Raw genomic sequence first — 21,368 nt, 5'->3', positions numbered from 1 at the left:
CTGGAGTTGTTTGCTCTGCTTTTATTGCTTAACTCCTGTGCTCAAGATACTGAAGCTATCTGTGGTATCCCATGTAGCATTTTAAAGAATAAGGTCTGAAAAATGTGTAAATTTTCTTGGGGTAGGGAAAGTATACTTGCATGGGCTGGGAAGGTGCACAGATGTAGCTGTTTTAGGAAATTATCTCAGATTTAAATAGCCAAAGGAAGACCTCATTGCCTTCCAGGTGAAGGTGTAAATTCATACATATTAATGACCTGATAGTCATCATTCTAATTGCTTATAATTGCCATTTTCTGCCTTAGAGTCCTTAAATAAAAACTCTTGGGGTGAAATGATTTGTTGTAATGAGGGGGTTTTCTCTGATCATTACACTGCTATTTATTTCTAGAACTCACTGTCAGTGAGCAGTGCCAGGGTTGTTTTTCTCTGTAATCTAGAGGTTTGACTTCATGACAAGGAGGGAAAAGTCTCTCTGTTGCATTACAGCAATGTGCTAAGTAAAAAACTTGGCCAAGGGTAGTTTTCAGCTCAATTTATAAAATAGTCCAAAGAGACTGAGAAACATGGTGATAGGGATCTTTCCTACCATGTTTCAATACCTACATACCTATTGAGAGAAAACAATAGGTAAAACATTTCCTAAAGTTGAAGTAAGAGCTTCATAGATTATTGGTTACTTTATTTTTATTAATGCTTTACATTTGATACAACTATTAAAGATCAATTTTAAAAATAGCTTTCCAGTAATATATTTTAAGTAATATATATTTTAATATCTATGTAAAAAGTGACAGTGGAAGACTTTGAATTTCTCATATATGGTATGTTTAATGTAGAACCTCACTGTTAAGGCACAAATGATTTCAAAGGAAGTTACTCTAAAGACACTCGGATTATTTCAAAAAAATGCAATAACGGGGATAGTTTTGGAGTTTATTTTTTATTTTAAAGGAAAAAATGACTTATTTGCCACAAGCTATTTTTTTTTTCCTTCTGGCTATAATGTTTTTACAGACTGGTTTGGTAAATGCTAAACTTTTGTGTCTTTTTGCCTTTTTAAAGGAATTGTTAACATTGGAATTGAGGGTATGTACAGAGAAGTTGGTGTCAACACCATTTAAAAAGTCATATTTTTTCACAAATATAGAAAAATCATTTTACATAAGAATTTTAAGTATTTGCAATAAATATATGTATATAGACTGTGTGTATTCATATATTCTTATTTTTCATTTTATTAAGTAAAAGATAATTAAAGTGAAAATTAAAACTTTGGAGTTTTTGGTGAGTCTTGAGATCTGACATACATCTGAAAGGGGTGTGGGCAAAGGCCTCAGTTGTTGCCTTCTCTTGCTATGGGGAGATTACCCCAGATTGTATAGAAGGGAGTAAAATGAGTAATTTGGTGATAAACAAATCAGGGTAACATATTTCAGAACTATAGTAAAAATATTAAATTATCTTAACCTGTCCTTCTATTTTCACCCTTAAACTCATCTGTCTCCTTACCACCTAATGTCACTGGGAAAGGAAAACAACCACAATAATAATAATAAAACACCCCAGGTGCATTTTAAAAAATATGCCCATTGTTTGCTTCTAAAACAAAGAATTGGTAAGAAAATATCTCAGGGGAAAATAGGTTTTCCTTTCTCTACACTGGTTAATATTTCATTAATATTCACTGCCAACACCTTTCAGGCCTAGGGGTGTGTGAAGAAACAATCTCATGGAGATAATAGAACTCTTTTTCTGTTTCCCAGTTTTTCTCTGAGAAATGAGTTTCATAGCCAGTTTTATGTCCCTGATTGATCTGGAGAAGTAGAAGAGCTAGGAGAACTTGGATTTTGATCTCCCTAGTGTCAGGAAGGGCATTTATAAAAATAAGGACTGAGCCAGATGTTGGAAGACATTAGTTGTCCATAATCCCATACTTAGTGGTAATCTGGAATCCTAATGTCCAAGAGAAGTAATTTTGTGGTTGTAAATACTTAGTTTTAGTATATGCTTGATGAAACAAAGTGATACCTAGATAGTCTTTGGAAATAAAGGTATGCAGCCCATTCTTTTAAAATGAATAATATATAGATTTATTTGATGACCTGAAAGAAAATAAGGTCATCATTTCACGAATGTATCTTAATGACCCATGAAACTGACTTTATTGTAGTTCACTAGTTACCCCCAAATTGCTCAGCTGTGGTTATTTTTACTGATAAAAATAGCATATTTTGGAAATTAATAAGGATACATAGAATGCTTTTTAAAAAATAGCCTTTTACTATTTTTCAAACATTGAAATTTTAAACTGGGGTTACCCAAAGACATTGAAGATATTTTAGCCATCCAAAAAGAGCTCTGAATCTTTACCTAAAATATACTGTTTAAAAAGAAAATTTCTTAAGTCTCAGGGAACATCTGCATCCCTATAATTTCCATATATAATAGGGAAGAACGTGAAATATTTAAATGTGTGTGAACCAGTCTATGATGACCATTTACAAAGACACTTCCCCCACCCCATTTCTAGTACATATTTATCATTATTTAAACGGGCCTCCTACCTCACTGAAAGTAAAACTTTCATTCAGGTAATGACATAGGAGCCTAAAGGTATAGTTGGTCTGCCATTGAGAGAAAGAGCAATATACCAGAACAAAGCTTCAACTTGAATCCCCAACTTGATTGATACCACAGTCTTAAAACCTGTGTTCATTGCTTTTGACACTACTTGACCACAAGTGGTCTTCAGAAATAAGATTTTGCATTACGTTTCATGTTATTTACTAATTCAAATATTTATTGAACACCTACTTGTGCTAAGCACTTCTGAGGTTCTGGTTATGCATGGGTAAACAAAAGCCGCCATGTAAATTGTGAAAGGTTTTGCTAGCATAGTAACCATACAGCATGTGTCTAATGTAGAGCTCGAGGAGTAATAAATGCTATGTATTTCCTGAGACATTTGAAAGTTTAAATGAATTACAAAATAGAAGCGTTTGAGACACTGGGCATAGCAGTGGCAAACCATGAAGAAGAGAAAGGTGTTGTCCCTAGATGAGACAACAATGTGGAAGTTAGGAACCACATTAATAAAATTTTACCTTTTTTTCAGAACTTTCATAGGAAGAGTTAGAGTTGTTGATAGAAATTATAAGAAGTCTCTTAGTAGTATCTAAATTGATGAGAGAATCAGGCTGGAAGCAATCCCTTTCAATTGATTCTCATCAGTATGTCAGTAAAGATACTTTATCTTATGTTCAGTGAACTCTTTCAAGTAACAAGTGGGTACATAACCCAAAAGAAGCTAAAGGAAATAAAATAACATAACTTGATCTTCATCTGTTAGTCCGGTGAGAAAAAACTGTATCTCTGAAGAGATGTTGCATCCCTGTTTTTTTGTCAATGTATAGAGTTAGTGTTCTTTATTCCAATATTGTAGAATTGGCTTTCCCCCGCTTCTGTCTCTAAGTTGTAAAACTTGAGTTTAAAAGGTGTCAGCAGAACTCTAGCCCATTTTAGTGACCTAGATCCTAATTTTTAGGACTTTCTGGTAGAAAGTTTTAAAAGGATAAATCATTGTATTTTATCAGTGCTTAGTCTTTAATTTTCTTTACCATTTATCTTTAATCTGGGTTATTGGATTTGCAACTTGAATTCTGTATGCCAAAAATATCTATATTTACCTTTTCAAGAGGTATTAGATGTAATGTAGTCTCATCTCTGTCCAGGAAGTAGGAGGGGTGGATACCCAATATTTTCCTAGTATTAAGTGATCTTAGCCAGAAGATTGGGTTTCTTTCATAGAGATTATAAACTAAGGAATCTCTGTACCTCCATGTAGCTTTCAGTCTCAACCTAAGAGGGGAATCTCCTGGAAAGATTTCCTTTTAACAGAAAGAACAGACTGAATGTGGAAGACAGCCAGAGATGATCAGCTGTGGAGATGGGCTGTGCATAGATAGTGGGTTCTCCTGAAGAGTAACTTTAAACTCGGTTTTTTTGTTTTGCTTTATTTTGTTTTTAAGTTTTTGAAACTCAAAAGACGCTATAGGGTACATAAGAACATCTGATTTTCACCCTAACTGTGAACCTTGAGAATGCCTAGGAAAGAAGAAAGGTGAACCCAAGGTTGGATTTAAGCTAGATTTAACCTTGAATTATTCTTGTTTTGAAAGTTTGGGGTTCCAGTAATGTTGAATTGCCATGAGTGGAACATGGAATTTGATTGGAGGCATTTTGTGGGCTAAGTAATGGTTTTCTATTGAATTGCAATGGCAGCTTTAGCCACTGGTCACGATTTAGGGTTGTACACTTGTATCTGTTAGGTGACACAGATGTTGGCTCATAAATACTATTAAACCAACTTCTGTCAACACTTAATTTTATTAATTTTAATCATGGGCCCTCTTTTTAAATATTTAAAATTCATATTAGCCCAATAAGAAACAATGCATTAAATGTTATCAAAAGATTTGAAGATACTTTAGAGCTATCATTTTACACCTGGCTTATGTTCCTATGGAAAGTGTGGTACATACAATTTTATGTTTCTTGGGTCTTTTTTTTTTTTTCCCAAAAACCAGTGTCTAATTTTTTAAGATACCCAGAGCTTGGAAATGATGGAGTTGAACTTAGACCCTGATTCAGCCATTCTTTTTATTTTAGATTTTCAGGCAGTGGCAATTTGAAGACTTAAGTAGTGACCCCAACCGAACCTTTATGTAATCACTGCACAAGCTTTAAATTAATGGAACTCTTCCTGAGTCTCCAATTTGGTTTTTCTTTTGTTGCATAAGGAGATAGATTCTGGGCTGGGAAGAAACGGATCATTTGATCTCTGATGATAAACTACTGGTCGAAGGGCAACTTTGTTCTAAGAGATTTTGTGAAATAGAATCCATGAAAGATCTAGAGCACATGACAAATGAAACTAGAACTAAAAACCTTTTTTCTTAGCCATAAGTGCTATGACCTATTTTTTAAAAACCCATCTTAATTCTGTGACTCACTGCATCACACCTTAAGACTTTCACCAGCACCAAGAAAAATCAGAATGGAAGAACTGACCTTATGTTGGTCTTGTTCACTTTAGAATCTTTGTGCACATAGGCCTTAGCACTTTGACAGATAAAACTCTGCCTTTTAGCTCCTCGTTGTCGTTTTTATTCCCTCCCCCCATTTTTAGACTGTTCCTTTCATTGGTTGTATAAAACTACCTTCTTCAGAATTGAATGTATAATTTTTCTGCACATGGACAAACTGTATTTTATCTTAATGACTCATTTTATGTTGAATAAAGGCATACAGTTTTACTCTAGAGATTGTGCCATTTCTTTTCCAAAGAAACCAGACATCATACTAAATGACCTGCTTGTTGCACCTTCCCCTGCTTCTGATGGCACAATTGTCCCTGGGTTCTGGCTAAATTTGGATGCCATAGAGAGTGCAAGTCAACACTCGAGGATTAAAAGAGCACAACATGAGCCAGAAAGAGAGTGTGTGTATTTCAAAAATAGAAAGGAAGTCCATACTGCAAAGCTAAAGAAATCAAAACAGTGTGGTAATGGTATAAACAGAAAAACAGACCAATGGAATAGAATAGAGAGCCCATAAATAAACCCTCGGGCATATGGTGAAATGATTTTTGACAAGGGTGCCAAGACCAGCCAGTGAGGAAAGGACAGTCTTTCTTTTCAATAAACCGAATTGGGAAAACTTGATATTCTCATGCAAGAGAATGAAATTGAACCCTTACCCTACACTATATACAAAAATTAACATTAAGAGCTAAAGATATAAAAACTCTCAACAAAAGGGGGAGACCTTCATAGTGTGACTTGACAATGATTTCTTGGAGATGGTGCCAAAAGCGAAGGCAACAGAAGAAAAAATGAATTGGATTTTATTAAAAATTAAAAACTTGTGCATCAAAGGACATTATCAACAGTGAAAAGGCAATCTACACTTAAACAAACTGGGGGAAAATGTTCCCAGATCATATATTTAATAAATCAATATTTAGCCCGGCTGGTGTGGCTCAGTGGTTGAGCATCAACCCACGGACCAAGAGGTCACCGGTTTGATTCCTGGTCAATGCACATGCCCAGGTTGTGGGCCAAATTTCCAGTGTGGCGCATGCAGGAGGCAGCCAATTGATGTTCTCTCTCATTGATGTTTCTATCTCCCCCTTTCCCTTCCTTGTTCTCAAAAAAAGACACACACACACACAAAAAAAATCAGTATTTAGAATGTATGAGGAATCCTTACAATTCCACAAAAAGAAAAACCAATTAAAAAATGAGTAAAGAACTTGAATAGACATTTCTCACAAGAAGATAGATGGCCAATAAGCAAAGGAAAAGATGTTCAACATTCCTAATCACTAGGGAAATTCAAATAAAAACCACAATGAGATACAACTTCACACCCATTAGGATAGATGTTATAAAAAAAAAAAAAAAAACCACACAAGAAAATAGAAGTGTTGGCAAAGATGTAGAGAAATTGGTACTCTTGTGCATTACTGATTGAAATGTACATATTTGTATATATTTGCATCAATACCACATTATCTTAATTACTGTGGATTTATAAATGTTTAAAACAAGGTAGTTCTCCAATTTTATTTTTTATTTTCAAAAGTAGGGTATTTTAGATTCTTTGATTTGCATATGGATTATAGCATCAGGGGTCAGTCTACGAAAACAGGATGTTGGAATTATTTAAGGTACATATCAATTTGAAGACACTTGAGATCTTAGTATTTGCCATTGACCCATCTTTCCATTTATTTACATATTCTTTAATTTTCAACATTGTCTTGTAGGTTTCAGTGAATAGATCTTTCACATTTTTTGTCAGATTTAACCAAAATTTAACTTTTAAAAAAATACTGTGACAATTTTTTTTTTTTTTTATCCTCACTCGAGGACATTTTTCCATTTTTTGTTCAGATAGAGTGGGGAGGGAGAGAGAGAGAGAGAGAAACATCGACGTGAAAGGGACACATCGAGTGGCTGCCACCCGCACAACCCAACCAGGGCCGGGGACAAACTGCAACCGAGGTACATGCCCTTAGCGGGAACCGAACCCAGGTCTCTCTGGACCGCAGGCCGACGCTCTACCGCTGAGCCAAACTGGCCAGGGCACTGTGACAATTTTTTAAAATATTAAAATTCACTTTGCTTCTGAGTGTTAATTGATAGATATAAACATTCAATTTATATATTTTTAATTTTTTATGTTATTGATTTTAGAGAGAGAGACATTGATTTGTTGTTCTAATTATGCATTCATTGGTTGATTCTTGAATGTGCTGTGACCAGGGATCAAACCCGCAACCTGTCATATTGGGATGATGTTCTAACTGGCCAGGGCTTAATTTATATTTTTATACTGATTTTGCTAAGCTCACTTATTAGTTTTAGTGGCCTCTTTGTACAATTCTGTTGGATTTTCTATGTAGATGACAGTGTTAACTCTAAAAGTAGAAAGTTTTATTATGCATAACTTTTTCTCACGTGCACTGGTTGGAACTCTAATACGACGTTGAATAAAAGTGGTGAGAATGGACATTTTCATCTTGATCTTGTAGAGGAAGCATTTAGTATTTCACATTAAGTATGATATGAGCTAAAGGTTTTTCCTAGATGCCCTTCATTGGGTTAAGTACTCACTGAGAGGAGTGGGTGTTGGATTTTGTCAAATGTTTTTTCTGCATCTATTAGATACGTTTTCTTTTTCAGTTTGTTAATATGATGAATTACATTGATTGACTTCAGAGTATAACCCAGCCTTGGAGTCACTGATTTTTCTCTCTTGGATTTCTGTTTTCGATTTCATTGATTTCCACTCTGATGCTTATTATGTTTCGCTTATTGTGCTTATTTCACTTTTGTTTAATTTGTTGTTCTTTGTCTAATGTCTTAATATAGAGGCTGATGCCATTAATTTGATAACTTTATTCTTTTCTAATAAAAGTTTAGTACTATATATTTCCCCTTAAGTTCTGCTTTATTAGCATTCTAACAATTCTGATACTAATTTCTCTTCCGTTCAAAATACTTTCTAATTTCAATTTTGATTTTTTTCTTTGAGTCATGTAATTTAGAGGTGTGTTATCTAGTTTCCAAACATTTAGACTTTTTAGATATCTTTCTCTTATAGATTTTATTTTAATTCCATTGTAGTCAGAGAACATAACTTTGTGTGACTGAATCCCTTTAAATATATTCAGCTTTGTTTAATGGCCCATAATCTGTGCTTCTGAAAAGAAAAATGTGTATTCTGCAGCTGCTGGGGTAGTGTACCATAAATACCAATTAGGTCAGGTTGGTTTATAAAGTTGTTCGTGACTTCCATATTTTTACTGATTTTTTTTTTTTTTGTCTACTTGCTCTATTAATTATTGAGAGAGGAATATTGAAATCTTTAACTACAATGGTAGATTTTTCTTTCCCTGCAATTCTGTTTTTGATTTGTGTGTGTGTGTGTATTTACTTATATTTAATTTATCTTTACTGTTGAATGTATTACAGATGCTCCTCATTTTCCCCCCATTGACCCCCTCCTCCCTACTCCCCCCCCACCCCCCGCCTTTTCCCACACTGTTGTCTGTGTCCATTGGTTATGCACATATGCATATAAGTTCTTTGGTTTATCTCTTCCCACTTCCCACCCCCCCCTTCCCTTTGAGGTTTGTCAGTCTAACAACCAATTTGCACTTCTTAATTCCTTCACCTTTTTCACTCATTCCTCCAACCCCCCTCCCATCTGGCAACCAACAAAATGTTCTCTGTATCTATGAGAATGCTTCTGTTCTGAGTGTTCATTTTGTTTGTAGATTCAATTGTCGATAGATATGTATTCATTGCCATTTTGTTTGTTCATATTTTTTATCTTTTTCTTTAAGAAGACCCTTCATCATTTCATATAATAATGGTTTGGTGGTAATGAACTCCTTTAACTTTTTCTTGTCTGAGAAACTCTTTATATGGCCATCAATTCTAAATGACAGCTTTGCAGGATAGAATAATCTTGGTTGTATGTCATTGCTTTTCATCACCTTGAATATCTCTTGCCACTCCCTTCTGGCTTGCAAAGTTTCTTTTGAGAAATCAGCTAACAGTCTTATGGGAACTCCCTTGTAGGTAACTAACTGCTTTTCTCTTGCTGCTTTTAAGATTCTCTCTTTGTCTTGAACCTTTTGCATTTTGATGATGATGTGTCTTGGTGTGAGCCTCTTAGGGTTCATCTTGTTTGGGACTCTGTGCTTCCTGGACTTGTATGTCTGTTTTCTTCACCAAGTTAGGGAATTTTTCTGCCATTGTTGTTTCAAATAGGTTTTCGATTTCTTGTTCTCTCTCTTCTCCTTCTGGTACCCCCAAGATGCGAATGTTGGTACACTTGAAGTTGTCCCAGGGGCTCCTTACACTATCCTCATTCTTTTAGTTGTCCCAGGGGCTCCTTACACTATCCTCTTTTTTTATTTATTTATTTTTCTGTTCTGATTGTGTGTTTTTTTTGCTTCCTTATATTCCAAATCGATGGTTTGCTTCTTGGCTTTACCTACTCTACAATTGAGTCTATGTAAATTATTTTTTATTTCAGTTAGTGCCTCCTTCATTTCTGACTGGTGCCTTTTTATGCTGTTGAGGCCCTCACTAAGTTCATTGAGGTTCTCATTAAGTTCATTGAGCATCCTTATAAGCAGTGTTTTGAACTCTGCATCTGTTAGGTTGCTTATCTCCATTTTGCTTAGTTCTTTTCCTGGAGATTTGTTCTGTTCTTTCATTTGGGACCTGTTTCTTTGTCTCCTCATTTTGGCTGCCTCCCTGTGTTTGTTTCTATGTATTACTTAATGAGAGGTATGGGGCTAGCTGAGACCAGATGCTGCTTGTTTGAAAGAAATTAGGAAAACCTGAAGCAGGATCCAAGCCTGGCCAATCCTATGGTCAAGCAACTGGCAACAGCTTGGGTGGGCCTGAAAGTTGGGTGGGGCGGGGCCTCAGGGAACACCAGGGCAGGGCAAACAGTGTGAACCAGGTTGCTGGAGTCCCATATATGGTGGCTGTCTGCTGCCCCAGGGAAGGGCTCACCAAAGGAACAAAGGCCTCTGATAGCGTGTTTGTCCAGAAGAAAGCCACCTCTCCAGCCCTCGCTCCAATGCCAAACAACTCAGTTCTTCCCCATATGTCTCTGGTGCCTTTTAAGCTGCCTCCCCCATGTTGGAGCCTGGACGGTGAGAATCCGAGTTGACCCGTGCACGGGCCCTTTAAAGAGGAGCTGCCTGGGGCTCAAGCTGCCTCAGTCTCCCTCAGCCTCAGTTCCCATTGGTTTTTCCAGCCAGAAGTGATGGGAATTCTTTTCCTGGCACTGGAACCCTGAGCTGGATGCCTGGTGTGGGGCAGGGACCTCTTAGTCCTCAGGGAGGACCTTCCCAGCCAAAGAGTCCTTCTAATTTTTTTCCACCACACGTGGGTGTGGGACCAGCCCGTCCGCCTCTGCTCCTCCTACCAGTCTGGATGTGGCTGCTGCTTTAATTCCGTAGTTGTAGGACTTCCATTCAGGTCGATTTCAGACGGCTTTGAATGATGGTTGTTCTGTAGTTTAGTTGTAACTTTGATGTGGTTGTGGGAGGATGTGATGATTTGTATATATATTTTTTTTTTTTGTATCCTCACCCGAGGATATTTTTCCATTTTTTTTGTACAGATAGAGTGGGAGGGAGAGAGAGGAAGGGAGAGAGAGTGAGAAACATCGACGTGAAGGGACACATCGAGTGGCTGCCACCCGCACGACCAACCAGGGCCGGGGACAAACTGCAACCGAAGTACGTGCCCTTAGCGGGAACCGAACCCGGGTCTCTCCAGACCGCAGGCCGACGCTCTAACCGCTGAGCCAAACCGGCCAGGGCTGTATATTTTTTTAATAGACTTTTGGGAGCAATTTTAGGTTTGCAGCAAAATTGAAGGGAAAGTACAGAGAGTTAACATAAACCCACTGCCCCCACATATTCACAACCTTCCCCCCTCTCAACATCCCATACCAGAGCAGTGTATTTGTTAAAATCAGTGAGTCTACATTGACACATCATTATCACCCAAAGTTCATAGTTTACGTTAGTGTTGTACCTTCTTTGAGTTTTGATAAATGTATAATGACATGTATTCACCATCATAGTATCATACAGGTGGTTTCACTGCTGTAAAAATCCTCTGTGCTTGAAGTGGAAGTCCTGCTGCTGAACTTTGGGGGCCTGCTGGGAACAGGACTTCTATAAGGACAAATATGTCTGGAAGGCTGTGGTCCAAGGCCATTTTTGCCGGTTATAAGCGGAGTCTCCGGAACCAGAGGGAGCACACAGCTCTTCTTAAAATTGAAGGTATTTATGCTCAAGATGAAACTGAATTCTATCTGGGCAAGAGATGTGCTTATGTGTACAAAGCAAAGAACTACACAGTGACTCCTGGTAGCAAACCAAACAAAACCAGAGTAATCTGGGGAAAGGTAACTTGTGTTCATGGAAATAGTGGCATGGTTCGTGCTAAATTCCGAAACAACCTTCCCGCTAAGGCCATTGGACACAGAATTCGTATAATGCTGTACCCCTCAAGGATTTAAATTTATTGAAAAGGAAATAAAATGGATTTGTTCTAAAAACAAAAACAAAAACAAATCCTCTGTGCTCCACGTATTCATCCCTCTCTTTCCACCCTTACCCCTGGCAAACACTGATCTTTTTATTGTCTCCATAGTTTTGCCTTTTCCAGAGTGCCTGCTAGTTGTTGGAATCATACAGTATGTAGCCTTTATTTAGGTGACTTTTTTTTTTTTTTTATCCTCACCCGAGGACATTTTTCCAATTTTTGTACAGATAGAGTGGGAGGGAGAGAGAGGAAGAGAGAGAGAGAGAGAAACATCAACGTGAAAGGGACACATCGAGTGGCTGCCACCCGCACAACCAACCAGGGCCGGGGACAAACTGCAACCGAAGTACGTGCCCTTAGTGGGAACCGAACCTGGGTCTCTCTGGACCACAGGCTGACGCTCTAACCGCTGAGCCAAACCAGCCAGGGCCATTTAGGTGACTTTTTAAGGCTTGATAACTCATTTCTTTTAACACTGAACAATGTTCCTCTGAATATACCACAATTTATTTTATCCATCCACATACGCAAGGATATCTTGGTTGCTTCCAAGTGTTGGAAACTGAATAACACTGCTATGAACTTCAGTGTGCAGGTTTTTGTGTAGACGTAAATTTTCAATTCATTTGAGTAGACAGCAAGGAGTGTGATTGCTGGATTATATGGTATGTTTAGTTTTGTAGAAACTTTTAAACTGTCTTTCAAAGTGGCTGTACCCTTTTCATTCCCACCAGCAATGAATGAGAGTTCCGGTTGCTCCATATCCTTGCTAGCATTTGGTGGTGGTAGTGTTTTTGGATTTTGGCCATTCTAATCGGAATTTAATGATAACATTATTCATGCATTCCCCTAATGATGAATAATGTTGAACATCTTTTTATATTCTATTTGCCATCTGTATAGTGATACCTCGGTTCTCGAACGCCTCGGTTTTCGACCAAATCAGGATTCGAGAAACTTTTGTCTCGGAATCCGAACAAATATTTGGAACTCGAACTTCCAAATATGGCGTTCATTCGGCCCAGCGCGCCTTGCTTGCGTCATCAGTGTGAGTGCAGAGAGAGAGTCACGCTTTGTGGAGTCCGCTTTCCTATTGGGTTTCATTGCTTCGGTTCTCGAACAATTCGGTTCTCGACCGTCCTCCTGGAACGAATTATGTTCGAGAACCGAGGTATCACTGTATCTTCTTTTTTTTTTTAGTTCTCACTCGAGGACATTCCTGCATTTGTGATAGAGCGGGAGGGAGAGAGGGAGGAAGAGAGAGAGAGAAACATCGATGTGACAGAGACACATCAAGTGGTTGCCACCCACACGACCCAACCAGGGCTGGGGACAAACCACAACCGAGGTACGTGCTCTTAGCGGGAACCGAACCAGGGCCTCTCTGGTCCGCAGGCCGACGCTCTAACCACTGAGCCAAACCAGCCAGGGCTGTGTATCTTCTTTAATAAGGTGCCTATTAAGTTCTTTGCCCATTTCTTAAAAATTGGGTGTTCATTTTCTTATGTTGAATTAAGAGTTCTTTGTATATTTTGGATAACAATCCTTTATCAGATAATGTCTTTTGTAAATATTTTCTCCAGTTTGTGGCTTGTCTCCTCATTTTCTTGACTCTCTTTTGCAGAACAGATTTTATTTTTTAATTGTAATGAAGTTCAGCTAGTCAATTTTTTTTTCATGGATTTTGCCTTTGGTCTTGTCTCTAAAAACTCATTGCCTTACCCAAAGTTATCGAGATTTTCTCCTATGTGATTTTATAGGCATTTTATAGTTTTGTGTTTACATTTAGGCCTATGATTTACTTTAAATCTTAACCCTTGAGTACTTGTCATTGTAGTATGTATGACTGAATGGGGAGTTTACACATAAAATACTTCTACATACAGAAGTATAGTAGTTATTTTGAGGAAAAGCATTTGTGCAGTTACTTGAGTGATGAACTGAATGAACTAGCTGCTTTTTTCATGTTTAACAAATGGATGAAGGTGGTCAAAAGTTTAAATAAAAGAGAAAAATCATTTAAGAGTACAATTAGCAGATTTAGAAATCTTGAAAATGAACAGAGAAAAAAAAGTTGACAGTATTTATTAACAATATTAAAACTTGAGCTTTCAAGTGGAAGAATTTTGGAAAAGGTATATCTGCCATCATGAGCTTCATAATTTTTAAGGACTTCTGAAAAATAAAAAATACTAAGATAGAGATAGAGATACATAGATATATTTGATATTGTATAATGAATGTATCAACATTTAGAAGATCTGTTTCAGTGAACCAATATTTACCAAGTGACGATGATGTTACAGAAATGACAAATGGGTAAAAGATTCATTCAAAGTGAAAAATATATCAATGGATTTTAGTATAACAGAGAACAAAAAGTTTACATTGCAACTAACCTTTACAAAACTACCACTTGTGGAATTTTGGTCTAGTATTAAAGAAAGCTATCCAGTTATCTGAGGTCTATTAAAACATTTCTCTTTTCCAACTACATATCTTTCTGGGTGGATTTCTTCACATTCTTCAACTACAACAATATTTCATAACAGATTTAATGCAGGATCAAATATAAGAATTCAGTTTTCTATTAAGCTTGACATTAAAGAGATTTGCCAATATATATATAGAGCAATGTCATTCTTAGTATATTTAAAATCTTTTTGAAAATAGTTATTCTCATAAAAATATTTGTTAAAATCAGTGATTAAAAATATCAAACATTTCTCGATTTTAATTTCTAATATAGTAAATATCTATAGCTATATATACTTATGCTCTTTGGAGTCCTCAATACTTTATAGGTTTTCAAGAAATCTCGAGACCAAAGAATTTGAAAAACACACCCTAGAGAAATAGGCTTAGTAGCTACTCGGTCTGCATTCTAGAGACCAAAAAGTTTGAGAACCCTGTTCTATATCACTGTCGATCATATGGTATTTTATGAGGCTGATGCCAGGCGGCACCTCCCTTAGCCATTGCTACTCTACCAATCCAAATCCAAAATTTGAGAGATATAATCAATGTTCTCACACTCAGTCTGGGAAATCGGGAAATCATTGTTTCCCTACTGCAGAGTTTTGGCACTCTGGTGAAGCAAGAGACCTGCGTCTAAATCCTGCCCTCTCTTGTCTCCAGCTTTTTCCCACTCTGGTGAAAGGGTTTCTCCTCCAAGTGTGGCAGGAATCTCTGCTTATTCTATGGCTTAGTCCATGGTAAGTCCTCTAAAAGGCACTGGAACACTATTAGAAACAATAAATACAGTAAAGATGTAGGATGCAAAATCAATGTACAAATATCCACGGTATTCCTATATACTAACAATGAAATTTCAGGAAAAGAAATGGAAAAAAAAAACCAACACAATTTGTTTTGCAGTTGCAACAAAAAGAATAAAATACCTGTGAATAAACTTAACAAAGGATGTGATGGACTCAATATACTGAAAACTACAAAGCCTTATTAAAAGATGCCTGGCCATTGTGGCTCAATGGTTGAGCATCAACCCAAGCACCAAGAGGTCACCAGTTTGATTCCCATTCAGGGCACATGCCCAGGTTGTAGGCCAAATCCTCAGTGGGGGGCATGCAGGAGGCAGCCAATCAATGTTCTCTCTCATTGATGTTTCTATCTCACCTTCTCCCTTTCTCTCTTAAATCAATAGAGAAAAAATTTTTATAGAGAGATTAAAAAGGACACAATGAAACGGAAATATATTTCATGTTCATAGACTGGAAAAATGAATATAGTTAAAATGTCCATATATCTAAAGCAATATACAGATTGAATGCCATCCCCATCAAAATCCCAATGACTTTTTTAAAGAAATAGAACAAGAAAATTATATTAGTATGGAACCACAAAAGACCCCAAAGAACCAAAGCAATCCTCAGAAAAAAGAACAAAGCCAGAGGTGTCATACTACCTGGCTTCAAATTATACTACAGAGCAACAATAATCAAAACAGCATGGTATTGGAAGAAAAAACACACACACAGACCAATGGAACAGAATTGAGAGCCCAGAAATAAAACTACATGTATATGAGCAAATAACTTTTGACAAAGGAGCCAAAAACATACAATGGAGAAAAGAGAGCCTCTTCAATAAATGGTGCTGGGACAATTGGAAAGCCACATGCAAAAGAATGAAACTAGACTACAGTTTGTTCCCATGTACAAAAATTAATTCAAAATGGATCAAATACCTAAATATAAGATCTGAAACAATAAATTACATAGAAGAAAACATAAATACTAAACCTATGGAACTTGGTCTTAGAGAAGATTTTATTAATTCAATTCCAAAGGCAAGCAAAACAAAGGCCAAAATAAATGAATGGGACTATATTAAACTAAAAAGTTTCTGCACAGCAAAAGAAACCACCAACAAAACAAAAAGGCAACCAACCAAATGGGAGAGATATTTGCAAACAGCTCCAACAAGAGGTTAATATACAAAATATATAAAGAACTCATAGCCCTGGCCAGTTTGGCTCAGCGGTTAGAGCATCGGCCTGTGGTCCTGAGAGACCCGGGTTCGGTTCCCGCTAAGGGCATGTACCTCGGTTGCAGTTTGTCCCCGGCCCTGGTCGGTTGTGCGGGTGGCAGCCACTCGATGTGTCCCTTTCACATCGATGTTTCTCTCTCTCTCTGTTCCTCTCTCTCCCTCCCACTCTACCTGAACAAAAAATGGAAAAATGTCCTCGGGTGAGGATTAAAAAAAAAAAAAAAAAAAAAAAAAGAACTCATAAAATTTAACACCAAGCAAACAAACAATCCAATTAAAAAATGGGCAGAGGGCCTGAACAGACACTTCTCCCATAAAGACATACAAATGGCCAACAGATGTATGAAAAGATGCAAAAGATGCTCTGCTTCGCCCTGGCCGGTTTGGCTCAGCGGTTAAAGCGTCGGCCTGCGGTCCTGAGAGGCCTGGGTTCGGTTCCCGCTAAGGGCGCTACCTCGGTTGCAGTTTGTCCCCGGCTCTGGTCAGTCGTGCGGGTGGCAGCCACTCAATGTGTCCCTTTCACATCGATGTTTCTCTCTCTCTCTCTGTTCCTCTCTCTCCCTCCCACTCTACCTGAACAAAAAATGGAAAAATGTCCTCAGGTGAGGATAAAAAAAAAAAGATGCTCTGCTTCAATAGCCATTAGGGGAATGTAAATCAAAACTACAATGTGAGCCCTGGCCGGTTTGGCTCAGCTGTTAGAGCGTCGGCCGGCGGTCTGGAGAGACCTCGATTACACTTTGTTCCCAGCCCTGGTGGGGTTGTGTGGGTGGCGACCACTCGATGTGTCCTTTTCACGTGGATGTTTCTCTCTCTCTCTCTCTCCCTCCCACTCTATCTGAACAAAATATCGAAAAATGTCCTTGGGTGAGGATAAAAAAAAAAAGCTATAATGTGATACCACCTCATACCTGTTAGAATGTTTATTATCAACAAGAAAAGTAATAAGTGTTATAAAGGTTGGAGAGAAAAATGAACCCTCATTCACTTCTGGTGGGAATACAAACTTAATACAGCCACTATGGAAAACAGTATGGAGGTTCCTCAAAATTTAAGAATAGAGTTACCATATGACCCAGAAATCCCTCTCCTGGGTATCTATCCCCCAAAATTGAAAACATTTATTCACAAAGATATACGCACCCCTGTGTTCACGGCAGCATTATTTACAGTGGCCAAGACATGGAAACAACCAAAGTGTCCTTCAATAGATGACTGGATCCAGAAGATGTGGTATAACCCAGCCGATGTGGCTCAGTGGTTGAGCCTTGACCCATGCACCAAGAGGTCGCCACTTTGTTTCCTGGTCAGGGCACTTGTCCAGGTTATGGGCCAAATCCCCAGTGCGAGGCATGCAGGAGGCAGCCAATCAATGTTCTCTCTCACCAATGTTTTTACCTCTCTCCCTCTCCCTCTCTCTCTAAAATCAGTAAAGAAAAAAAAAGATGTGGTACATATACAAAGGAATGCTATTCAGTCATAAGAAAAGATGAAACTGACATTTGCAACAACATGGATGAATCTTGAGAATATCATGCTAAGTGAAATAAATCAGAAAAAGTTAAGAACCATATGATTTCATGCATATGTGAAATATAAGATTGAAATTCATAGTCACAGACAACAGTATGGTGGTTACCAGAGGAAAGGGGTTGGGGGAGGTAGTAAAGGATAAAGGGGGCCGAATATATGGTGACAGTAGATAATTAAGAAATTATCCTGGATCCTGGACACAAGCTGCTCCCCTGCCTCGGTTCTGAGAAGGGGAGAGCACGCTCTGGCGTGGCTGTGGCCGGCCTCTGTTCCCCTCTGGCACGTGTTATCTACTCGGGAGGAATCCCAGCCCCCTTCAGGGTAAGAAAGCTCTACAATTAGACTAAATATAGTCTGGGTGAGGCGGCATCTCATTTGGATTAATTATCCTGTCACCCATCAGAAGAACAAAGAGTGAAGAATTTTCAGGCCCCAGCATTTCCATTCCTCTCACTAGATTGGACTTCGTGTAATCGGCCTGACCAGCGGGCTTGGAGGGGAATGCTGAGCGAGCAGACGTGCTGGCTGACCGAGGAATCGCTGGGCCGCCCAGGAAGCCCCTGTGAGGAGGACACTGCTTCAATCTCCAGCACAATGACCCCGTTTAGACCTGGAGGGAAACTGATGTGGCGAGAGAGCGCTCAGACCTGGAAATGTCCAGATGAGAGAGAACAGGAGAGGTCCTCCGTGGATACTGCAGCCTGACAGTTGCAAAATGGATTGATAAGCCATTCTGCAAAGCCCTGCTTGTTCTCTTGTCTAACACACTGAGCACATGCCGTGTGCATGGCGATGGGGAGATTATTAAATATGCTATAAGGAAACCAGAAGAAACTCTCCCTGTACTTCTAAGGAGTTCAAAACCAAAGTTAGAGGGGGGCAGGAGCTGGGTGGAGGGGGACAAAGTGAGGGAAATGGGGGATATTGGTAATAGTGTCAACAATTTTTAAAAACAGAAAGAAAAAACACAGAGAAATTCAAGAGAATGAAAGGTACCTTGAGGGTAAAGACGTTTCATTATTGAAGGCTACTATGTCAGAGGCAAGTTTAAGCAATGAAATATCATCTCAGGAAGCTTTTATGAAATTCTTGTTTACATTAGGGAAGTGCCATAGGACAGTTGGCTTCAGCCAGTAGCAAATTTTTTAAAAGCATGAAGAATGATGCTTAAGCGAACACAAAATTCTGTTAACCACAAGTATCACAGGTGATTCTGATTAATTTGTTCTTTTCTGTTGAGGATGACTTTATGAGAGAGGAGTAACTTATACAGGTGGGCTCAGACAAATCATTATGTCAAAGAATCTGTAGTAGCACATTTAACACCTGCAACAAGTTCCAAGTAAAATACTGCTTTGGAAGAAGTGGTTTGCACATTTCTGATCAGATGTTTGCACATTTTAAAACCAAATCTAATTTCTGAGAAAAGGTATGTAGCTTGTTCAACCAATGGGACGTGAAATACAGAGTTCAAAGGATTTACATCATAGCTTGAATCATCATCCAACTCACATGAGTGGGAACATGATTCATACATCCTGTGCCTGGTACTAACTAATGGATATTCAAGCTTTATCAACAACAGTGCATATTTACTGATAATCCACTATGACAAGGTGAACGGGAATGGAAAAATAGTCTTGAATTTCACACACACCCTAGCTTCCCTTCAGAGAGGTGTGCAGAGCCCAGCCAGGAGGCAGGAGCTGCCCAGAAGCTGGAGGAGAGAGAAGTAGGCTAGATTCCAGTGCTGCTTTGGGGAAGTGGTATGGACAACAAGGAGGTAAGCTCGGGCTGGGAACCTGGACTCCTGAAACCGAGAAAGTTAAAACTGGCCATTTCCATTCTTTCTGTGTTTATTAGCCTCCCCCTTTTCCTTTGGTTTTCTCTGTCACTCCCCCCACCACCACCACACACACACACTTCCTCTCTCCCTCCCTTCCTGCCTCTGTTTCCTTCTGGCTTCATTTTACTTTGCCCCACTCTCCTTCATCCTCTGGTTTCTCCAAAATGCCATTGCTTTGCAGCACATGTGTGAGAAAAACCATCAGATCAAAACCAGTCGCAGTGGAAGTCTGGGCTGCCATAAAGACAAATTGAATTAATTATGCCCAGACACTTTTTTTTTCTTTACTGATTTTAGAGAGAGAGGAAGGGAGAGGGAGAGAGAGAGACAGAAACATCAATGAAAGAGAACATCGATTGGCTGCCTCCTGCATGCTCCCCACTGGGGATGCAGCCCATTGGGCATGTGCCCTGACCAGAAATCAAACCAGTGACCCCTTGGTGCATGGGTCAATGCTCAACCACTGAGCCACACCGGCTGGGCTGCCCAGGCCACTTTTAAAACACTTTAAACAGGAAGAAAGAGCACCAAATGTCCTGAAAACTTGGCTTTGGTGGCCTTGACATATCTTGGTAGGGTTTTCAAAGGGTAAAAATACACACGGTCTTTCCCAGGAGCTTTTGTTTGAAAACTCATTTCTGTAAGAGGACCAAATATAACACTCACAAAACACAGTTATGGTGCTCAATACTCTGAAAATAGATGCCCAGGTCAATTCTGTGCCCCAAGAGTGTCCTCAGCTCTCCCTCCTACAATACAGGTGAGTGTTGGGGAGCACAGCACAGAGGGGCCAGCTTTCCTAAGACATATAAGGGTGAAGTACGTTTCTCTCCCTTTGCTGCCCAAAATAACGGACTGCGGACAAAGCAGGTCCCCACTGGACCATGGTTTCCTCCCTTAGCATATTGAAATGTTGGGCCAGGAGAGTCTGTGTCATGGGGCTGTCCGGTGCCGTTGTAGGATGGTTAGTAGCATCCCTGACCTCCACCCACTAGGTCCCAGTAGCACGCTCCCCCGTCCCCAGGGCAGCAAAACTGACTTTTTTTGAGAACCATTTCTTTAGAGAAGAGGATAAAATATTCTTTTCCAAAATATGCATATAAGATCTTAAGTGTTTTAAAGTGTTTAAGGAAAGATGGTATTTTAGAAAAATAGGATGTAGCTTAACCTTCATAGCTTCCAAGGCACTGTTCCAAGCTGTTATTTCTGCTAAATCGTAAGCAGGGCAGAAACAACATGTATTTTATTTACTGTTATAGTCTTAGGACCCAATATAGTGCCCAGGACATAGTAGGTGTTTAATAAACTGGAATGAGCACCTCATTTAATGAGCAAATACTACATGGCAAGCACTACTATAACATATTCATATATTAACGCTAATCCTCACAACCACACTAAGGATAGGCTTTAAAGTAAAAGCCATCAATTACACAGATTCAGATATCACATCATTGTCATTTGCTTCCTAGTTCTTGCCCTTCCCCAGCTGCTGCTCTCAAAGATGAGCTCAAGTTCTGACCGAGCTGAGTGGGGAGGGCTGCAGGTCCCCTGGGAAAGTGGGGGAGCAGAGTGTGTCCTTGTGTCCTCAGAATTCTCCCAGCCAAGTTTCCCTGAATCTAAATGACACAATGGGTTTCAAGTAACTAGCAGAGTCCTGGAATTATTGCTGCTGCCCTGGGAACCGTAGCCAGGCACATAGCCAGGATTTGTACTTGTGCCTGTCAATATTTAAACCAGAGTCAACAATACCCAGGTGGCAGCAAACCACAGCTGAGACTGGAAAGAATTTGGCTCCCATTACCAGAACCCTGGAGATCAAGTCA

At 38.9% G+C, this 21,368-nt stretch overlaps 1 protein-coding gene across 1 annotated transcript; it reads left to right on the top strand.

Annotated features, from left to right (window-relative positions):
* The first annotated feature begins 11,202 nt into the window (after positions 1–11,202).
* Positions 11,203–11,628, top strand: LOC118630786 (60S ribosomal protein L35a-like). The gene has a single exon (XM_036262920.1). It carries the CDS (start codon positions 11,296–11,298, stop codon positions 11,626–11,628), a length of 333 nt encoding a protein of 110 aa, XP_036118813.1. The 5' UTR covers positions 11,203–11,295.
* The last annotated feature ends 9,740 nt before the right edge of the window (positions 11,629–21,368 follow it).

This window comes from Molossus molossus, unplaced genomic scaffold (assembly GCF_014108415.1).
Source record: "Molossus molossus isolate mMolMol1 unplaced genomic scaffold, mMolMol1.p scaffold_m16_p_15, whole genome shotgun sequence".
Lineage (NCBI taxonomy): Eukaryota > Metazoa > Chordata > Mammalia > Chiroptera > Molossidae > Molossus > Molossus molossus.
The sequence above is the reverse complement of the archived record's forward strand: the minus strand, read 5'-3'. Positions and strand labels throughout refer to the sequence as shown.